Source organism: Cibotium barometz, chromosome 28 (genome assembly GCF_041138505.1).
Source record: "Cibotium barometz isolate CiBa-2024 chromosome 28, ASM4113850v1, whole genome shotgun sequence".
Taxonomy (NCBI): Eukaryota; Viridiplantae; Streptophyta; class Polypodiopsida; order Cyatheales; family Cibotiaceae; genus Cibotium; species Cibotium barometz.
In genome coordinates, this window is record NC_141073.1 from 46,621,042 (window position 1) to 46,644,362 (window position 23,321).

A 23,321-nucleotide genomic window follows, 5' to 3' on the forward strand; every position below is an offset into this window, starting at 1 on the left:
ATCGCTACCATAATGGACTCCCCCATAGGGCCTAAGAGAATTATATTGACCCTTTTTACTGATCACACAATCGATGATCAACAATGAATCATTGGGTGCTGAGGAATTTTCTAGCTTAGCATAAATTTCTTTGATTTTTCACACACAACTCCAATTTTTCTTCAGCACTATTCCCATACTCCTTGTTTAATTGCTTTAAAGAAACTACCTTTCTTTTATCTACTTCCTTTAGTCTACATAATTTGACATGGAATGCCTAAACTTATCACAAATAGAAACACTTTGCCTTTGATTTCTTCTTCTTCTAAGAAGTGTTGAGGTTACTAGAGCCCTTCCCTTTTACCTTTGATTTCTTCTTCTTCTAAGAAGTGTTGAGGTTACTAGAGCCCTTCCCTTTTACCTTTCTTTAAATTTGCAGAGCGTATGCAACATGATTACCATCTCCTCCTCCAGTATTATGTCGAACTCCTCAAAGGTAAGGTCACACACCTTCTCTACCACCATCAGCATTATGCCGAACTCAAAGGTAGGAGATGGATCATGCACTTGTGTGTTTAGTGATGAGGTCACCAAACTATTATCCTTTAGGGATAAAACTTTGATGCACCTACGTGCCAGTTCACTGGTCTTGGCGATCCCCATCATCTTGCCGCCATCGCACCTTGCAGATTTTTTATCTACAATATGAACTGCTCTACTATTTCTCCTTCTCAAAATGCTTTCCTACTGCAAGAATATGATAACGAACTTTCCTTGTGTTGTATCCCTCATCTCATACTAGTTAAGAGCTTGCCATGCATCAGAATTTATGGTAGTATATGCTGAAAATCAAGGTTATCACCAAATCAATGATGTTGGTGATGATGGCACATAAACACATCTGTACTCCTTAGCCTCACTGTCTAAAGAGAGAGCAAGATTTGGTGATATGATACATAGTGGACATATTAGTAGATCCAGAGAATGATTTGCATTTGCATAAACTCATATATTGCAATTTCCCATAACTCACATGTTCAAGGATAGACCTAATCTTGAACTTCCAGAGACTGTAATTGTCCCATCCAACTTTTTATCACCAGATGGTGGAGGATGAGTAGAGCAGCTATGTTATTTACAAATTGGGCCATCTCTCCAAATCTACCTTCAAAATAGAAAGCTACCAAAACAAGCTTTGCCTAGAGACTAAGCTATGATACCACAATAGGCCGAAGCATGATCCTCACAATATAAAGCACAGAACTGTAGAAAGAAGTGGAGAGTAAACTTAACCTAGGAATTACCAGCAACCTAGATTCTCACCAACTAGTACTCCTCATATTAGGAGACCTTACAAAATAGAGCACATCCATAACACTGGGCAACCTAGATTCTCACCAACTAGTACTCCTCATATTAGGAGACCTTACAAAATAGAGCACATCCATAACATTGGGCAATAACAACATGAGGGTGGAGCATTGAGCAAACACATTTCCAACATATTTACCCTTCACATGATATCTAGAAAGAGAGTGATTTTTAAGCTTGTAATATTGTGAAAGAGAAGGATAAGGAAATCAAATTTTCAAACATGTAGCCAAATTTCTAAAATGATTAAGATTAAAGATTTTTCTAAAGAGTCAATCAATATAAACCTTCAAAGTTGAAATAGTGGCAAGGATATATTCCTTAATTCAAGCTAGATTTCAAAGTAAACACAAGCTAACACTCATGATATGCCTGCATGACCGTTCCACTTTTACACCACTGGTGTGCTTGGTAACTAACATGACAGATCTTCGTTAGTAATTCTATAGTGGAATACACCTACCTAGTCCAACCACGTTATGGCATACTTATCTTACCAACTCACCTACTTATCATGTTCACATTATGGACCGCTAACATATAGTATTCTAGTACTTGTGTTGGTTTTCACTTATCTTTTGTAGACCTTTTTGAGAGTAACAAGACGAAGAAGATTTTAACCTTCCAGCTTTGTGTGTGTGTTATCCATTATTGGGATCTTGAGTGTGTGTGTGTGTGCTTGCAAGAGCTCAAGCTCTCTCTTCTCCCCCAATCGTTTCATGGTATCAGAGCCTAGTTTAAGATAAGGAGCTGAGAAGCAAAGGAAGCTACAAAGGAAAAGGAAGTGATACAGGGTGCAACGGTACAGGTATAAGTTGTGTAGATTTTCACATACCATAAAAGTATATTTGTACTAAAATTTTGTGGCAATATTTGTGTTTCGAGCACATTTTGTTCTTCGTTTGACCATTACAAGGTGTTTTGAGACACTTCATGTGAAGTTCTAGTTTGGAACTGTTTCCGTCTAAACTCTAGTTATCACAGTAGTGTAGCAGTGCATTTTAGGTGTGCAGACAATGATTGCACATGCATTTTTTATTATGGGTGTATGTACAAATCTCATCATGTGTTATGACATACATATTGTGTAGAAGTACCGCTATATGAGTCACAACAAATACTATTGTGCTGTAGGTTACATATAGAAATTGTTTGTTTGTAGTTTTCGGGTTATTTGCAAGCAAAGATGTTTGACAACATCAACCAAATTGTCAGTGAGAAGATTGACAAGAATAACTTCCATGCATGGAAGTTCAAAATGACCAGTTTTCTGCTAGGAAAAGGAGTTTAGGACCATGTTGAAGGAGACAATGTAGCCTTCGAAATTTCCTGTAGAGAATTCTATTCTAGCATTCTCTTTAGGTGAACCAGGGTGTAAGGAAAGTCATGCATTAGCTTTCAGTCGTCTCAGTGTGACAGACACTATAATAGAGATAAAGGTATTTAAAGATGAGAACCAAGGTGCAAGGAAAGTCATGTATTGGCTTTTAGTCAATAGAGCAGAGATAAAGGTATTTAAAGATGAGAACCAAGGTGCAAGGAAAGTCATGTATTGGCTTTTAGTCAATGTGATAAACACTATGGTAGAGCATATATAGGATGCCAATACTCGAGTAGTGGAAAAACTTAGTCAAGACAAACACACAAAGGCAAGGAAGTTGCATCTTAAAAACAGGAGCTACATACAGTGTAGAAGAGGAACGTGTCTCGTCAGAATAAGCATTAAAGATCAAGTGTAGAAGAAGAACGTGTCTCGTCTCAATAAGCATGCATTAAAGATCAAGTGTATTATTAAATCCCTTGGATCTATTAATGCCGTAGTGGAAGATGATGAGGTGAGAGCATCTATTTGAACAAAGAATATAAGCCATTTAAAACCTCTACTGGTGTAAGAGAGAATGTTTCCAACCTTCCAAATTTGGTGTTTATGTTAATCATAGAACAGAAGTCTTTAGATGAAGACTCTTCCTCCCAAATCAATAACACTTCAATTAAAGCCTTCCACCACTGAAATTCAGGTAGAGTTAGAAGTAGAGGTTGTGGTCTCAAGGCCAAGGTCATGGTGCCCATTTTAGAAGTGAGAATTAGGGACAATAGAGCAGTCCAATGATTTGGAGAGCACAAAAACACACAGTTGGAAGAGGCCAGTCTCAAGGTAGGGAGAGCTAGAGAGGCTGAGGTAATTGGTAAAGACAAAATTAGTATCAGGTTTAAAATATTATTTTTATTGTGGCAAATGAGGTCATTTTATAGTAGAATGTCACAAGAGTGATATAAGAAGTGGCAAGTTATAGCAAAACAATTATGCATCTTCAAGCAAGTACGTTGAAGATAGATGTGAGTAGTTTTTTGTTATGCAACACATGTTGAATTCAGTGACTACAGATGTATCCCAACAAACGGTGATGATGTATGTTATGTAGATTCAGGAGCCTCTAACCACATGGCTTGTCATCATGATGACTGGTTTAGAGATGTCAAAATTTTGGAAAAACCAAGTTATGTAGAGATGGAGGATGACCTGGCTCATCTTATTGCTCACATTATAAATGTGTCATCGGCTATGTAAGATGGCAAGATGAGGTACTTGGCTAATGTACTTCATGTGCCTAACAAAACAAAGAATTTGGCTTCTATTGGTGCTAATCCAATTCTAGGATTAATAAGAGCTACCGCCATTATCTTATATCAAGGAGTCATGGTAGATACACCAAAGGGTCATACATTCAAGATATGAAGCAATACTGTCCAAAGCTACAACTTGGAGAAACGAGCACCCGTAATGGTGTGACGGAGTATTTATGGGTCAATTCCCGCTTCAAGAGTGTGTGGTAGTAGCAAGATAGGATGAAGTCCTAAAGTGATGTACTTCATGGATATTTTATGAGAGTAATCATTGTAATAGCATTAGACCTCATATGAGCCTAAAGTGCCCAGCCGGCCCACAGCTTAAGTGAGTGTGAACACTTACGGCCATGTATATAAGTGAATTTCTCTCATAATACAACATACTCTCCCATTGTGCAATTGATTCTTGCTCTTGCTAATCTCTCTCCCTAATGCATGCTAGTGAGTGTGTGAGAGTGAGGTGAGAGGAGGGATGAGGACTCGTATTGCAACATGGCGGTGTGACAACGCTCCCAGGAGACACGGTGGAATTGCTTCTCACTTGGTACTGACCCCTTGTGTATAAAAGGAGAGATGTGAGGGTAAATAAAAGGCCATATGGATCATGGGGTTAGTACCAATTAGTAGGGGGCTTACGTGATGATTGCATGGTCCCCTTACCACCTCGTACTGACTCGGATAACAAAATGAAAGAAAAATTGTTCGCTTGGTCCTGACTCCGAACAATTTTTAGGTTGTCATCTTACTGAGTTTATTTGCTAGATGGCACATACCAAGCGAACTACTCGAAGGGTAGATACAAGTGAAAGGTCTATGGAGTTGCTTCAGGTGCAAGGTAGGAGGAGAAGATATCAAGCCCACACGGCAGTTCTATGAGAGCTTTGACAAATTGAGCGACATATGCAACTTGCAATAGCTAGGCTACCATTTCAAAGGCTTGTGTGTGATATTCATGAACACTCAAGTATTGGCATGCAATGGCAAGCATATGTAGTTTTGTGTCTCTAGGAAATTACTAAAGACTGGCTGATTGAGTTTTTTGAAGATGCATATTTCCACGATGCCCATGTTCATAGGCTTCCAATAATGCCTAGGGATTTCAATACACTCCATAGATTGAGGTACATATATGACCGTTTATTATTAGCACCTATTTTTGTTAGCGATCGTCGCATGTTGGAGATCCTCACGGTCCTGCCCCTCCATCCTTGTGCAAGGCCAATTGAGAACACCCATGCTAGTCACGACAGGGACACTCGCTCTCAGACTCAGAGAAGAGTAGAAGCATAAGACTAGCCCGCAGCAAGATGCCTCACAACCAGAACCACATGCACAGCCAGAATCGGAGGCACAACCACAACCAGAGGCACACAACCGAAGGCACAACCACAACCAGAGGCACAACCGAAGGCTGCTGTCGCACAACCACAACTCTTTGGTTCTGCCAAGTGACGGTGGGAATTTTTTTGATGATCTAGTATAGGCCAAGAAACCGGATTCGTAGAGAAATTAACTTCATTGAAGCATAATTTTTCAGAGAATTAAGGGAGTTGGAGAGTATTACACCCGTCATCAGTATGGCATTTACAATTTGGGGAAGCAGGCCTGTTACTAGCTTAGATGCAGCTAATTTATGTGTTTTTGTGATGTGGCGGGATACTGGAAGTCACAAACACAGTCGTAAATGTATCACTATGGTATGTCGGCATGATGGTGTTGTATCCTATTTTCTAATTCTAATTCTATTTTTCACAAATCTTATTTATATTTTCTCGCAAATCCTATTTCTTTTTTCTATTCATTATTGCCTGTGATTATTGTCTCTTGCTTCTACCAGAAGAAATACAAAATAGTATATATGTTGTAGACCCTCTCATATCAGGGCAATTGCAAAATGAGGGGATATCATTTTTGGACCTAATGGGCTGGTTTCAAGAGGTCAACTTTGATCTGGTGCAAATTATAACCATGGCTTATAATGAAGAGTGAGTCTCGTGTGCAGTTATGAATTGACAACATATATTAGGTAATTTGTATGTGTTTTTTTTATAACACCTATGTCTTGTTTATTTTTTCAGCGCACATTGGAGTTTTCTTTTGGTACGACATTGCACAGAATATATGTTACATTGCAAACTTTGTCTCCAAATATCATGGTTGCATTAGAGAGTAAGTCCCTATTGATATTTTCCTCTTCCACAAGCATATAGATAGATTTATTGAAGTAGGATAAACTAATGCTTGTTTTGTTGACCTTTCAGATGTGCTCGAAAGATTGCATTAGTTGTGGAACACCTATTATTGGAGCCAAATCTTCTTCAGACCATGAGATATCGAAGGATAAGGGTGCCAGTCTGCAGATGTCATTGTGGATGGAGGACTGTGGATGGAGGACATGCCTTAACGCATTTCTTTCGTTAAAAAAGATTTGTAATGTTCTAGATGTAATGATGTTTATAATCTACATCTCCATAATCTAATATAGCTATGAGGTTTCTAACAAAACATTTTCCTTTGTGTACAGGAACTTAATCTGCACAAATATAATCCATTGCATGTTAAATAATTCAGGATAAAAGCTATACAAAAATTTATTTTGGCGGTGCATGATCGTGCAGAAGAAGAGATAAGATGGGTGGGAGATTTTGCACCAAGGGAAGCCGAAGAGTGTAGGTGTCAGCCAACAAGACGAGCAATACCAAAGGGAAGTTCAAGCACACCAAGTTGCTCGACGAATTTAAAAGGTGCACAATTGAGCTAGATGAATGGGTGGAATCCAGGAGACAGGATGAGCTAGAGGCTCGGAGGTAAGAACAGAAGGCCAGCAGGCAAGCACACAAAAGATTTTGGGAAGAATCGTCAAGAGAAAAAGAGGGCCTTAATCCAAGGTCAACCCAATCACAGACACATTCACATTCATCACAGACACCTCGCTATTCATCGCCCCTGAAATTAGCCCATGTATATATACACAGAGCGACAAACATGTATATTTTCTAGAATATATGAATACATCAGGTGAAATTCCATTGATATTGAATATTGTTGTCTCTTTTTATTTTTCATTAGAAACATGTCAAGTATGCACACAATTGGATGGCATACTGTTTTACACAGCTTTGTACATCTAACAAGTATGCTAAAAATTGAATGGCATACTATTGTACACAGCTTCATGTACCTCAGGGGATAGGACAAATAGATTTTTGTTAACTGGGTCCATTGGAAATTTGATTGCTTGTACAAGATGCGCCGCTATCAAGGCCTCCAACTTGTCATCCCACAACTTGTAGGTTTGCTAATCTTTAGGTTCATAGAAGAACCCTTTCACAATAAAACAACCTCATGCAATGGCATTTCCCCATCTGTCCTTTGTAGGTCTCGTGCAGAGCTCTTTCTCCTTTATGCATTTCAAGGCCTCCAAGATGGCATTTCCCCATCTGTCCTTTGTAGGTCTCGTGCAGAGCTCTTTCTCCTTTGTGCATTTCAAGGCCCCCAAGATGCTTGTACAAGATGCGCCGCTATCAAGGCCTCCAACTTGTCATCCCACAACTTGTAGGTTTGCTAATCTTTAGGTTCATAGAAGAACCCTTTCACAATAAAACAACCTCGTGCAATGGCATTTCCCCATTTGTCCGTCTCGTGCAGAGCTCTTTCTCCTTTGTGCAACATGGAATGTAAATTCCATATCGCCATCGATCGTTTGAGTACTGTATCTAAAGTAACCTAGAACTTAAATGTTTTGTCCATTGGATCCTCTTGCAAGACCATTGCTTGTAGGGATGAGTTTAGGTTGTCCCCCAATGACACCCAAGTTTCTATTGTCACACGATGTTATCAATAGCTCGAGGGCTAATCAATGTGCATTTACGCTTAACATCATTGCCTGTAGGGAAATCCAACCATACCATGATAGAATCTTCCAAAGGAACCATGGGTGTTTCGGTTATTGATTCAGCCTTCTGATCCTGTATCTGTTTCATATTCTCATTCACTTTCATCCTCTGTTTGGGTCTCAGCTTTTTCAAGAGTACTCAATGCGTACACTGGCACACTTGGCCCTCTAACAATTCTTAATGAGGGCTATTTGGAAACTTGGGAATCCCCATAGTCTTGTTTTATGGAGTTCATTATGTCCTTGTATAACTCGAGTTGAGCTATTAAAGGTGCAAGTGTCGATGTGATGCTGGCTTTATTATGAGAGAAGAGCATTCCTTCGAATGAGGCTTTAAGAGACTGTTTTAATCTTGTAAGGGAATTATCGAATTCCTCACGTGCTTTCTCAAGCCTATAGTTTGTAGTACAATCTGTTTCAAATGACTCTTCTGTAGAGAGTATATGTCTTCCTCTTGAAAGGGAAAGCGGTACTCCTCTAGGCTTTGTATCTTGGTTTCTATTTTAGGTTTGGCATTATGAGGCTCACAACCGGTGACCCTGTAAGACATTCAACCAAGCTAAGCATGTTCTTCTACCCATGTTGAGGTATTGTCTTTTACATTCTTTTTGGCTGTTTGTCATGCCTTGGCTTGTAAATGTGTAAGCACATTCAATGGCACTATGGACAATTTCCTGTTTTGTACACTTAAGATGTTAAGAGTTGTATTTTGTGAGACAAGCTACATTGATGCAACTAGTATTGGGCAATATTGGAACATGTGATCAATGCCACATCGTTCACACATTGGTTCACAAGGTGTCAGTGACTATGGGCCTGGAAGTATTCCAAACTATGTAGTTTTCCACTTTGTGAGGTCCACAACAGTAGAGACACTGAAGTGTCTGATTAACTGCTTCCTGAGCAATTTATACCCTTTGGACTGTTTTTGTTTGGTGCACGAGAGATAGAGGTTTTGAGTCCATTGTGGATGAAGCGAGAAACTTTTTAGTATCATGGTCAAAGGTTTTACAATATATGTAGTATAGAAGAATAGGTGTGCCTTGTATGCATAATGAGGATTGGGATGGTCGTAATGATTGCACTCAACACAAGGCATTTCGCTGGCTATTTGGCTTGAAGGTTTTCATCCTCTCTTATAGATGTCTGTTGTTGTAAGGTTTTAAGCAAGGTTGCATAAAATTCAGGGAATGTTAATTTCGAGATCAATCTTTCTTTTGCCATTGCTTCACTGGGTTTAGATGAGAAACACCTCATAGCATGATCATATTCTACCATGTTGTCATCTAAACGTATTGCTTCTTTGCAACATTGATCGAATGTTTCTAGATTGGTTATAATAATCAAGTTGTGTTAGTTGTTATTCTTCAAGCCCATCATGAAATATCTCCTCAACATCATTTAATTTTTCCCATGACTCACAACGTGAGTCCAAGAGTTTTATCCTAAGGATAAAATCTCTAATGGATTCATTTGGTTGATGCTCAATTGAAGAGAGTTATGTTACTACACTCCATCGATCACCTTGTCTGGAAAAGCCATATATAAAGGCTGATTTCAAGGTTTTGAAGTTGGTCTTGATCACCGGCATCAATGCAATGAACCATCGACTAGCTTTTTCCTCAACGCATGTACCTTAGTGGGGCAGTTGGGATTTCCAAAGGCTTCACATCTTTGTTTAAACATTTGAATGAATTGAACAGGGTCTGTTACTCACTAATATTTGCCCATAATTTTAGAAATTTGTACGGCCGTATTTCTGTATGAGTCACTAAGGCCGTATGTGAGTGATCTTGTTGGAAGAGACTCACTGAGTCCTTGGCCCACCCCCCTTCCTAGACTAGTCAGTATGTCCAAGGTGTGGGCATTCAGGAAAGGGTTGGTACTTATAGGATTTATGGGAATGTTAGGCAAGGGGCTTGGTGGAATCGAAGTGACAGGGGATGTAAAACCCGATGACACGCTTGTTATAGGCATGGCCAATGGCATTGGGAGGTGAATTTACGGCACAGATCTTAATGGCTCGAAGATGTCAGCCATTGGGTTTAGTCCTTGTGTGATCCCCGGCACTCCTCTATCATGGCCATGTCAGAGTGCTTAAATGCTCTTTAATAGTTATAGTTTTTTTTTTGCTTTTAATACTTTTTCACAACCCATTACAGCCTCAGGAGGCTTGGTGTACTCTTCGTTGGATTAAACGGGTGTCCGTTTGTCCTAATTAGCTTAGGCGCTATACGCACGTGAACGACCTCTGAGATATTTTTTTCGAAAAATACGTATGCTAGGAACTTCCCAGATGGAAGAGAAGGTCCTAAAACCTATTCTCCATCAATGTCTCAAGACGAAAAAAATTTCTGATAATTTTTACCTGTTTCGCAACACATTCTTGAGGTTGTTTCAAAAGGAATTTTGAAAAACTCTATATGAGAGAGTTGTAGTACTTTTGGAGTACTACAACTTTGTTTCCCTGAGTCATTCACGATTTTGTCGTTTAGACCCTCAAAAAGTAGCCCAAATATGGCTCGCCTTCATTGGATATATACGGTTTAGGAGATACGGGCCTCCAAATAGGGGTGGTTTCCAGAGTCGTAAACCGGACGACATGCCCGTGAACCGGAAGTCCACGGAATATTGAATTCAATTTTATTATTTTATTTTATTTTTACCGACAGACCCCTTTTCATGCCCTGAACTGGACTCCATGAAATATTAAATTCGATGATTGTTTTTGCGTGAGTGCAGAAAATGGTTCACGCCGTGAACCGAACTTCACGGAATATTAAATTTATTTTTTTTGGCACGTGAAACCTTAGGCTTTCACGCTGTGAAACATTGAGTGTTTCACGCCGTGAACCGGACTCCACGGAATATTAAATTCAATTTTTTTTTTCACGTGAACCCTGGTTCCAGACAATGGTTCACGCTGTTAACCGGACCTCACGGAATATTAAATTCCTTTTAAAAAAAAACATGAACCCTAGTTCCGTGAAAGTGCAAAAAATGGTTCACGCCATAAACCAAACTTCACATAATATTAATTTTGGTTTATTATTTTATTATTTATTGATTTATTTTTTACATGAACCCTAGTTCCGTGAAAGTGCAGAAAATGGTTCACGCCATGAACCAGACTTCACGGAATATTAAATTTGATTTTTTTTTCAGTCTAGTGGGAAATATGAATTTCCCTTTTGGGGGGGAATATTTTTGGATTTAAAATAAAAAGGGGCATTTTTCCAAAAAAGTAAGTGGGAATAAAAAATTCAACCTTTTAATGACACCCACACCCTTCATAAATGACTCCCAAAATGGACAAATTTGATAACTCATGAGCATCTATTAGCCTTAATGAGTTGTGTAAAAAAAGATTAAGAATTAATCTAAGATTAATTCTTTCACTAATCTTTTCCTCTTTTACACTAATCAAGGACTTTAATTAACCATTAATCTCTAATTAATTCACACAATTGAGCATATCATTGGATAGAGCAAGAGAAATCTAATCTTTGTGCGTCAACAATTATGTAAATTAATCTAAACTAGGGGATTAATTAGACTCTTAATTATAGTCTCCTCTTTTAAGGCAAATTTAAGCAAAGAGAGTCAATTTTTTTCAATTGATCAAAAAATTGATATGATTAGGTGTTATGCTCTCAAAACACTCAAAAACCCCAATTTTGACTACTCATATGATCACAATTTAAACCCCAGTTTACACATTTTCTAAATTTTTAGCCTCTTGAATAAGATTAATCACCCTTAATGACAAAAACTAATCCATTAGAAATTAGTCAAATTCAAGGATTTTTTGATGGTTTTAAGAAATTTTTTGAAAGATTAAACTACTCCTAATGCTTGCTAACACTAATCCAAATAATTTCAACAAAAAATACATAATTAAACTCAAATTAATGATCTTAGATCTATGTTTAAACTAAAGAGAGAACTAACATTCACTAAGAAATGCATTCTCTTGCATTGTTTGATGCAAACTAAGACTAATATAAACTATGTGCAAGCCCCAAGAACATGAAAAACCACAAAAACAACAACAAAAACACAAATTAATCTAAAAATTAACCAAAAAGCATTATTTTTAAAAATAAAAAAAGAGAGCTATTCTACACCAAATCTCACACAAATCACCATCAAATCCACATCTTTTTCATGGAAAACCATTAATAAAGATAATGGGCAATGGGTTATGCGTAGATTAGAGGCAAAACAATGGAAAAAGCCAAGGGATGGGTTATGCGTAGATTAGAGGCAAAACAATGGAAAAAGCCAAGGGATGGCTCCCCGACGCAACGATGCCAAAAATGTTATGACTCACCCTAACCCTCCTTGCAAAAAGAGATTACCTGGTGAACCGCAGCAATGCCAAAAATGTTATGGCTCACCCTAACCCTCCTTGAAACACTCCTTGAAACACATCCAAAAAGAGATTACCTGGTGAACCACAACTATTGTGAGGATCTTTCCAATGGCTGAGCTCGTAACCCTTGAGGTCTCCAAGCTCTACAACTCGCATGAATCACGTAAGCCCCTAATCGCTTGATATTGATCCCCTTTTGTTTTCTTTTGTTTTGGGGTCCGACAAGGTGCTCACATGCATCATCTAAGCCCCTTATCGCTTGGTATTGACCCCTTGTATATTAAGCGTGCTTGTCCTAATCAATTGAAATGTTTCTTTAGGCATGTCGGTGAATGAGTTGGACATTCTCTTGGAATCGGATCATGAGGTCGTGTAAAGAAAAGCTATATATGTTCCTATACAATGCACATGCCCATCACCATGCTCCTGAATTGTTTTTAATGTTCAATGCAGAATTTCATTTTGAGAACATTATCAAGATTTCTAGGATTGTTCTTGGTGACTGGGAGCAGGATTATGAATAGATTGTTTCTAGCAACATCGTGACATCCGCCGATGGTGAATGCTATGTTCATCCATTTGATTTTGCAACATACGAAGTCATGAAAAGAAGGCTCAACCATTGTCTTGAAAAGATCCCCAGCTACTACGGCAGTAGAGTAGAGGAGAAATTCCCATTGCACTCAAAGAAGTTTCGCCTTCTCTAATACAGTTATGGATTTCTTTGTTTTTTGCATCTCCAAGACTTTCAGCCCTAGACAACGGATTTACCAAGCAGTCAAGTGCCAATCGAGGATGATGGAATTCAGGAAGAGGTGGCTATCAATCCAACAGAGGAGAGGGTAGAGGCCGAAAAGGAAACGTTTCCCACATCCCTTGTTGGTGTCGATGCAACATCACCTATGAGTATAATCCCATTGGAAGCCAATCCACCTAATGAGAATGAATAGAGGGACTTGTCACTTCCTTCTTTGCCTAGCATTTTACTATGGCAAACAATGTGATTATGTATTACTAACAGACATTATGCATCATTTCAATATTCGTGAAGACTATTGCTTGGCTGCTTTAGCAAACTATAGTGAAGTAGACATGGGGTGGGTAGATCAAGGAGTTGACAAACACCTCCTAGTTAATTCTACAGTCCAAGACTCTAAGTATCTGCCTAGCAAAGAGATATTAAAGGACATGTTCAATGAAGCTAGGATATATGAAACCCACAATTTCCTTCCGAGGAGGAGGCTGCAGTAATTACATGCCGTCTTGGTTTGGTGCATATGGGCAAATATATAGCAGTTACCGTACATGAAGATAGTAAGTCTACAATCCCTTTGTGGACAAGCAAAATGCTTGAGGGTGATGAAAATCAACAGGTAACAATACCAAAAATTTCTTAAGCTATTAATATTCATTTTACGTGTATTTTATCGATTAAAGTATTACATTGCTTCCAGGTTTTTGTATATGATGATAATTTGCTAGAGAGAGAAGGAGGATCAAGATCATTGGGTGCTAGCAGTTCAAATTAACAGGTCATAGAAAGGATGCTGGTCTCATTGAATATATAAGACATTTGAATCATCAATAGGTACGTACACTTTACGACACTTTATTAGTAAGTTGACTTGAATCATGATGATTACAATTTTTATGCGCAAATCATTATATTTCATAAAGATCTCAAAAGACAATGCAAAATTTCCTTTATTTGCATTGAAAGTACTCTCTAGGTTTTGTGGTGGATGTGATGTGCCTTTGAATGGCGAGAAAGTGGTGCTAGTGGAGAAACAATTTGCATTGCATGTGTTTTATTAGGGGCATGGATGTCAAGCACTAAGATGCCCCTACTACTTGTCATACACAATCCAAGCTCTTGCGGGGCAGGAATTAATAAGCTAGACACATTACCTCCTTATGGCAAAAAATATCTAATGAGGACAACAAAGAGCCGGTGTGTTCCTCCACAAATGTTGCCTTCTTCCACAGGTGCAACTGCCAAGAATAGATCTCCCATTAGATGAAGCTGAAGAAGAAGGAAGACCACTGAAGAAGATAAAGCCCAGCTCCTCGTCAATCTCACATCCTCCCAACCCTAATCAATTGTAAAGTACAGTGTATGATTATATAATATATGTTGTAATCATAAACAGAATAAAACCAGATGTATGTATAGATTAGACTCGAAGTATTAAGATTATTTTAAGTCTTCTTCTTCTTCATTGTGCGTCATTTCTACCATTGTTACTGAGTACTTGAGTGTCTTCATGTGTCAATGTTGTATTAATTGGAATCCCCAATTTAGGATTAATATTCCCATTTGTTGTAATGCAAGTGTTATCTATCGCCATTTTTAAGAATAGCGAGTTGAAAAGGGAATTAGCTCGATCATCAGTAATAAGGATGTCTTTTTTAACAAACCCCCACGGGCATGGAATTCTTTCTAAATCTTCATTCTAACAAGGTTTACATGCATCCAATCAAATATTCATGAGAAATGAATCATCGAAGCTACAATAATACATAGTCCCGAGCACTAAATTTCATGAGTAACATAATAAACATAGACATGGATAAAAGAAGGAATAGATAAAAGAAGGAAACAATGCACAGATAGAATCATAGAAGAGTAGAGACGGCAACAAAAGAGGAATATAATGGGATATTAGCGAAATGTAACTTGAAATCTATTAATTGTAGGAGATGATCAGAGTAAAAAAGGGGAGTATTCTATTACAGATGGCTACAAGCATATCTTGCGCCCTTTAGGTTTTGAGGTTTAACCAACTAGATCGTTGGCTTCTTTTAGCTCAGTAGTAGTAGCTTCGTTCTCATTCTCACATGATGCTTGCTTATCTTCTCTAACTCTGAATTCTCTATTCTCACCCTCTATAAACCCAAATGATGCTACAGTTGTTTTGCTAATTTCTCGGATAGCAGAACATCTTCTTTTGAGTGCACACCCCTTGAGGGCAGCAGAACATCGATCTTTCTCTTCTTCTTCTTCCTCTAGCTGGCACAAGGTTACATTCGGTGAAGTTTCTTCAACTACAAGAACAAGAAAATATAAGTGGCTAGCACTAGGGACAGTGGTTAGGTCTTTTCAGATGACTCATAGATAATGCTCACCTTGATCATCAGAACTCTTCCTTTTTGATGTCCTAGAATGCATCACACAGTTAGTACAAGCTTGCTCGTTTGGAGAGATTCCTTCTTGCCTCACCGGTGAGAGTTGAGAGCATTTAGCTCATCCTGATCATCAAAACCCTTCTTCTTTGGCGTCCTAGAATGAGTCACGCGATTAGTACATGCTTGCCCCAGCTCTACGCTTGCAATGTGATTATGCCCACTTGGAGAGCTTATTCCATCATGCCTCACGGGGGTGATAGCTCTCGTGCGCTCAACTTAGTTCTTGGAGTTGTGCTCTTTGGTTCCTTGTTGACATCGCCCTCCCCTTCTTCCAAGCCAACAATGATAACACTTATTGAATCAATAGTGTGGCCTCATCATGTGAAAGCATGATGACGAAGATCAAAAAACACTCACCAGGTGTTCTTCCCACACAAGACATTTGCTCTGGGGTTTCCTCTCCATGCGGAAAATGAAGCCTATGCTCCACAACGTCACTCGGATCAACATGTTCATGTCTTACTTTTGCCCCTCCTTGCTAAAAGACGGAAGGGTAGCCTGCACATTTTAAAATTCATTGTTGGTAGCAGCACATCTTTGAAATGATTAGAAGAATACATACACAAATCGCTTCAAAACATGGTAATTCATCTATCAATTTTGAGGTAGGGAGCAAAGCATATGATTTGCAACACAAAGCTTTGGAATCGGTTGATGGTTTATCCAACAGGTGGATTTCGAATTTATAAATTGGGGCACCTCTAAGGGTTTTTTACCACAAGTTTCCAACCGGTTGATAACCATATAATAGGTTGTGATTACAACCCATTGGTTAAAACCAATTTATAAGTTGACAACCAGTTATATAAACATCTTGTTAACTTATAAATTGGTTTAAAACCAGTTTATAAATTGGGCCACTTTAATGGTTTTTAACCCTTGTTTTCTGACCCCTTTGTTTGAAACCAATTTATGGGTTCGAAGGGTTTATAACCACCACTGGTTGACTAGTTTATAAATTGAGAGCATGACAAATGGCAACTGGCTTCCAACTTGTTGGCAACCGGTTTATAGATTGAGAATAAATGGCAACTGGTCGACAATAAGTTTATAAGAGAAGGGGCACGTGAAAGGGTTTTTGACTATTGGTTTGAGTCCACTAACAACCATTTTATATGTTTGGAGCATAATAAATGGTTTTCAATCACTAGATTGGCACCCACTTTATTAGCTTGGAAGCACTGTAAATGGGTTTCAACCAGTTTCCAACAAGCTGGCATATAGCAAGTGCTTAAAGGGTTTTCAATCACTAGATTGGCACCCACTTTATTAGCTTGGAAGCATTGTAAATGGGTTTCAACCAGTTTCCTATAGGCGTGGTATTAACAAATACCCAGTAGTGCTAATCAAATAAAACCAGTTAAATAGTATAGATTGCTACCTTTATTTTCAAGCATGGCATGACCAAGGTGGTTTCCTTACCACCTTTTTTTTGCTTCTCTTCAGGTATGACGTGGCTACAACCAATTGCAATGCACTTTCCTTTGACACATACATAAGAGTAGCAAAATGCATGATACTTTGGTGGTTGTGGAATGATCATCGTGATAGAGTTCTCTAACTTCACACCTATCATGAAAGCTCTACTAGCACTTGCTTTCTCCATAGCCTCATTCTTGTGATCTAAATCGGACTATAAACACAGACAAAGAGGCAATGAACATGGCATGGAGTTTCTTTATATGTAGAAAACACATATACATACCTTTGCTTTTTCTAGAGCTTCTCTAGTGATGCAAAGTTTATCTTGAAGCTGCCACTCTGCTTATTCTTGTGCACCATGGAACATGTTATTTGATGGACGCATCATAGTGTAGTACTTGAACCTTCAATGCGATGCAAGATGCACTTTGCCTCCTCTACCTTCGTTGTCTGTACGAAGAGCCAGCAATGCAGCTTCTTTGCTACACTTGGTATTCAGTAGAATGTCATCCAGTAATGTCTTCACCTCACCTAAGACCTCCACCTCTGCCTCATATAGGCTACCTTGTGTCAATGGAGTGCATGCATCTTGAGATAGTGTTACACCATAGCTCATAGATGACATTGACTATACACCTACCTCGCACATCCACTGAGTTCTTTTTTTTGTGCAATTACCATCGACACTTGTGCAATTACCATCGACACTTGTAACAACCTGCTCTTAGCAAATACGGCCCACTTCATAGGATCGGTTTGTGCAGACCTGGTGGACGTTGCCTCGGGAAAATTGAAGGCCCACATAATAGTTTGAGGGTGTAGTTTGGTAAACCTGTTTATATAATATATACAAGGGTAGGTAGTCCTCATGCTTTGCCATTCGCAACATCACCTTCTTATCTTTCTCGAGGAGCTTTGAAAACACTCTTAGCCAATGCTTTGGTGGCACCTCATTGGGAGTTAGACACCTTGCATCCTCCCCCTCAAGATTGAGACCGTACACTCTAGAAAAATCCTCTGAAGTCCTACAAAATTCTTTCAATGGCTCTGTCTCTAACTTCAAGTGGCAAAACTTGGTGGGTGCCTGCTTCTGGCATGTAGAAAACATTGGTTAGACAAGCAAACACACTCTCCTTGTTTCTCATATATTGAGCTCAAGACCACCAACATTTGTGGAGCTCAATTAGCAGGTTGATGAGCAATTTGAGATAGATAGATAGATAGATAGAGAGAGAGAGAGAGAGAGAGAGAGAGAGAGAGAGAGATAGAGAGAGAGAAGGGCCACCTTTGTATCTTCGTCGTTGCCTTCGAGTTAGCCATTGCTGAAGATGCATACATTTTCTCAAGCAGCTATTAGTGGGGGAGAGGAAGTGGGGAAGAGGAAGAGAGAGGAAATTTACTGACTCTGAGTTTTTCTAATGAGACATTGCAGAGAATGCATGTGAAAAAAAAATACCCCACCACTTTTAGTTATCCCCCACTATCTTTTCAGTTATGTACATTATCTTTTCTTAGTTTTCAAATTATTTTCAGTTATGTACATTATCTTTTCTTAGTTTTCAAATTATTTTCATTTTTTTTCCAATTCAAAGTTCATTTCCTAGTTACAAACCACACCCCAAAAATCACTATTTTTACTAGCCCAAAGTGTACCACCTTACCATGCATCCACCCTCATATGATAGAATAGGTAGGTTGGGAGTTAAAGTCCAAGAAGGGATGGTTGTACATAGTCAAAGCATGTCTATGATGTAGAGATGAATCAATGAATGTAAGGTTGTGTTAGAGGTGTGTAATCATTAATCATTAATCATGTGCATAGGGGTGATACATGGCCATGGGCATCTAGTATCTATGCATAAGTGGTAGTCTACTTTTTTTGCAGCATAGGAGGGGAACACCAATCAGGGAAGAGCAAAAATCAAGTAGTTGAAAATAGAAGGGGGGTGGGGTGGGGTGGTTGCCAATTTGATCATGCATGCTATCTCATAGCTCCATCCTAGGGGTTTTCTAGTTGTGCATTTTTGTGAGTCCTTTAGTGGGAAATTCACTAAGCGATACCATTAGTTAGGATTTGCATTTTTATATACATAATAGACTCTCTACAAGTTGATGTATCGGATTAACCTGTGGTTATTAATGCATTGTGGACCATTTGGAGAGGTCAAGCATGTATATGTAGAAGTGTAGACTAGGCATGGAAGAGCACTTTGGGCTATCATTAAGTAGCCATAGGAGGGGTAGAGGAAGGCTACTTTGTAGGAGTTTTTAAGCAACAGATTGGCGCACATTAGGGGTCGTATTGAGTAGCATTTTCATCATCACGTCATCTTCTACAAGAGGTTATACTTCAGTGTTTTGGAGCAACTTGAGCCAACTGCTGCAAGAAGGCTTCATTTGGTGGTCTTTTCGTGAGGAAAACACTTTTTGTGGTACCATGTCTTCTATCCTATAGGGGCCTACAGTGAGTTGTGATTAGCCCATGCATGTGTTCCTTTCACGTTCATAAGGATACCAATGGTGCTAGCAATTGCGATTGCTCTACTTTGAGACTCAACAAAGGCAAAGCTGAGGTGCTGGAGCAAGGGGAAGGACTCTATGTGACATCTTTGTTAGAGACTTGGTGCAACCTCATGCATGCTCACCTGTAGCTACTGCTATGAGGACTAGTTTGTGTGTTTGAAGAAGACACACAGAGTTGGCTACAGATTTCATCATTGGAGCTTGAAGCTTGGAGTTGGGAATTAGAGGATGTTGCTTTGAAGCCTTGCTGTTGAAATCCATCTAGGAAGGTTCTCTCTTTTTATGTTAATATTTGTTATGCTTTGTTTGATCCCATGTCTCAGGGCTATTGAGCAAAAGGTTTGACTGAGTAAGTTGTGTATGAAATGATCAAGTATTTTGATGTGGCTGTGTATGTTATCTTGGGTACAATATGTTGAGAGAAATAGATTGAGAATGAGACTTTGAGGTTTGAGAATCAGGGTTAGGTCAACACCCAAATGGGCTTTGACTGAGTAAGTTGTGTATGAAATGATCAAGTATTTTGATGTGGCTGAGTATGTTATCTTGGGTACAATATGTTGAGAGAAATAGATTAAGAATGAGACTTTGAGATTTGAGAATCAGGGTTAGGTCAAACCCAAATGGGCTTTGTGAGTGTTGCCATTTTGGCTGAAAGGGTCGAGGTGTCTAGCTTGTCAGTTGAAAGATAGAGGATGTCAACAATGTTGTTAGGTGCTTTGGAGCGGGTGGTTTGGGAGCCCCTAGTCTTTGTATCTGCACATCTCACACTTGTGTGGTGTCTAGAGGCCATCACCTAGAGCCCTCACAACGTGCTCATAGATGTTTTGCCTTGCCTGAGAGAAAGCTTGTATGTGCAGATTAAACTAGTGGGCCGATGCCAAATCCGAAATGTGGGAAGTGTGCTCAACAAACAAGATGGAGGAAGCCATGCAAACCCTAATTGTGGAGAAACAATACACTGATCAAATCACATACATTAGCGAAGAATCCAGTAGGAAAGCTAGAATACTGGTACAGGAAGGAAAGAATCTCAAGGAAGAAGTGCAACAGCTAGCTCGGTGCATCCTCGATATTGCAACATTCAAAACTACTGTTACTCTCTCTAATGGCTTCTCTAGAGGTTCCTAGTTTATAAGCCAGGAGTTAAGACTTCTACGAACAAAGTCTTTAACAATCCTTTTCTCTCTTATAATAGAATCTACCTTTCATAAAAATAAAATAAAATTTAGTGGTGCATTACTAATTCCTACGTTGATAACATGTAGGTAAGAGAATGGCAATAACTAGCTTTCAGGGGTGTGTTTTATATATTTGAAAGATAATGTGAGATATGAAGGAATTATATATCCTCCTCGTGATGCTTCCGTACTCTAAGTAGGGCCCATGATTTTGTAAAATATGCATGAATCTTTAGAGATCATTGTGATAAAATTTTCTTCTTTAAGTCAACGTAGCGTGACTGTAATGATCATAGGAACAAGAAGGGGATGTAAAGCGTGAAAGAGGTCCCGATTGCGACGTGGCGGCAATAAAGTTCGGAGTGGAAGAAGGTCTCTCTTGCTAAGACTCGTGAGTAGAGAAGTCGACATGGGTTCGTACATACGGGAGGGGGGGAAGAGAGAAAGAGAGAGTGCTGAGTGAATGTGGGACTTGGGATTACCTGCGTGCGTTTGTGTGTGTGTGTGTGTGTGTGTGTGTGTGTGAGAGAGAGAGAGAGAGAGAGAGAGAGAGAGAGGAGAAGGGGGAAGATATCATGCGTGTGGGGAAGATGAGGCTTAGTGTATCTAAATTGCTGAAGAAGAAAGGAACTTGGACGCCCTCAGAGGACGAAGCACTCCTGGCCTTCGTGAGGAAGCACGGGGAGGGCAACTGGAACTCCGTGGGAATGCAGTGTGGCCTCATGAGATGGGGCAAGAGCTGCCGTCTCCGCTACAAGAACCACCTTCGCCCGGGTCTTCTCAAGTGCCCGTTAACCCCCGAAGAGGAGCAGACTATAGTCACGGCCCACGCCCTCTACGGCAACCAGTGGTCCAAGATAGCTGCTCTGGTAATATCACTGCCAAACATTAGGTTATGATGGCACCTTAATGATGGTATTCTTGAACTAATGATTCTTGAGTGAAGCTGATTAAGTCAGTGGGATTTCATCGCAATTTGAGTTGGTATCTTGTTGATGTACGTTTCCAGCTGCCGGGGAGAACAGACAACACAATCAAGAACTTCTGGAACACGCTGCTTAAGAAGATGAGGCGCCAGGCTAAGCGGAAGGGCAACGAAGACGATGCGAAGGCATCAACGACGTACAAGATAAGGGCAACGAAGACGATGCGAAGGCATCAACGGCGTACAAGATGAAGACGCCGACGTCCGCTGTAGTTAAGGTTCCTATTGCTCCAGCAGCTGTCGGCTGTACAGGCAGTTACCATGCGGGCAGTAGCGCGTGCTTTGGGAGGCCGGCCACGCCACTGCCTTTCAACGTGCCTTGCACCTACCCTGCTCACGAGCAGAAGCATCGTCAACTACTTTTCGAGGCACGTCCCAAGGCGGCGGTCAGCCAGGAGTCCGTTGGGTTTGAAATGTGCGAGGACGATTCCAACCCCCTTGGAATGTTACTCGATCGTTGTGATGAGAACTCATCTTTGATGCCCCGTTTGCCATTTCAGGGCCTACTCAACGACGTCGTCGCCAACATGCCGACTGGCGTCGTTGCGCAGCTCCCTTCAGTCCAACGACGACATGCCAATTCGGACTGCATGTATAATAGGAAGAGTAATGACAATGACCTTCTCGAGGCCGTTCTTGGCCCTCAAGGCTGCCTGAAAGGAAGCTACAGCTCCACAACTAATAATTTAGTTGATGGTTCTGTTGCCAATGTCTATCCCACTGCTATCCACTCCGAAGGTTTCACCCATATTATCTTCTCTGACGGCCACACTGGCGAGCTCGAGAGCTTGTTCACCCCGTCTATAGGGAACAACATGCATAATCTTCGACTCCACTCCCCCAATTTGTACGCATGATGCCTTCACCTGCCAGTGTGCTATTCTTCTGTTTCTTAATCAAGCTCTATTGTGTTCTTTTTGTTGATCTTTTTTTATGGAATTTGTACTTTTAGATTAAAACGTGTTCTACCCCAGGGTCAACGAGGAGGTTCTTAGTAGTTAGTACTTACATCTGCTTTTTGACCACGTTTAAGCCCACCGCGCCACGTACACACTTGAACCGTTGGCTCACTTCTAAGTTCTAACTGAAGCATGCATTTCATCAGTTTCGGTACATATCAATTGGGATTTTATGGCAAGGAAATCATAGCATTTCTACACAGATATCTTTCAAAATTTTTTTTGACAAAAAGTTTGATATCTTTAGCGTAGTAAGCCCAATTCCTTGCGAGTAGTAGTCAACACCATACTGGGTTCCCCCATGTATTGCTTCTAGAAATTGTGATGATATGCCCTCATCTGATTTTGAGATCACATATCAAACCACAAGTCTCTACACCCATGCCATCAAATACCAAACCAAAAGCATTAATGCATAAAGGAGTTTGCACTCTACCCAATGCAAGCACACACTGTGGATTCACACCTTCATCATGCAATGGTATGAAAGAAATAGTATATGCTAGCACCACATATAGAAGTTTGCCAAGATAAGGCTTCAATATGAAACCCGTTCACTGGTCAACAACCCATTTAATGTGATTGGCTCAAATGTACTGGTACCAAAATTTGCAGATATCCAGTATTTGGACCTATACTAACCTTCTCATGATTTGGTTACTGGTACACACCTCCTCAAAAACTGATCAATTTCTAGCATGTTTAGTTGACCTTCTACTACCATAAATGTTTGTGGCATGCTAGTCTCTTCTAATGATCTCTTAACATTCCTTCCAAAAATGCTACATTGATTAGGAACATCAGCATTTCATTGTAA

At 39.7% G+C, this 23,321-nt stretch overlaps 1 protein-coding gene across 1 annotated transcript; it reads left to right on the forward strand.

Moving 5' to 3' along the window:
- The first annotated feature begins 21,135 nt into the window (after positions 1 to 21,135).
- On the forward strand, positions 21,136 to 21,737 carry LOC147622868 (transcription factor MYB97-like). The gene is made up of 2 exons (XM_086822627.1): positions 21,136 to 21,429; positions 21,570 to 21,737. The coding sequence occupies exons 1-2, from the start codon at positions 21,136 to 21,138 to the stop codon at positions 21,735 to 21,737; spliced, it is 462 nt and encodes a 153-aa protein (XP_086678753.1).
- The last annotated feature ends 1,584 nt before the right edge of the window (positions 21,738 to 23,321 follow it).

What these genes read in the sequence shown, in the direction of transcription:
- LOC147622868 (XM_086822627.1), top strand. Translation starts at nt 21,136, where the DNA reads ATGCGTGTGGGGAAGATGAGGCTTAGTGTATCTAAATTGCTGAAGAAG. An exon ending in GGTCCAAGATAGCTGCTCTG is followed by an intron (nt 21,430 to 21,569) that starts GTAATATCACTG and finishes GTACGTTTCCAG; the next exon opens with CTGCCGGGGAGAACAGACAA.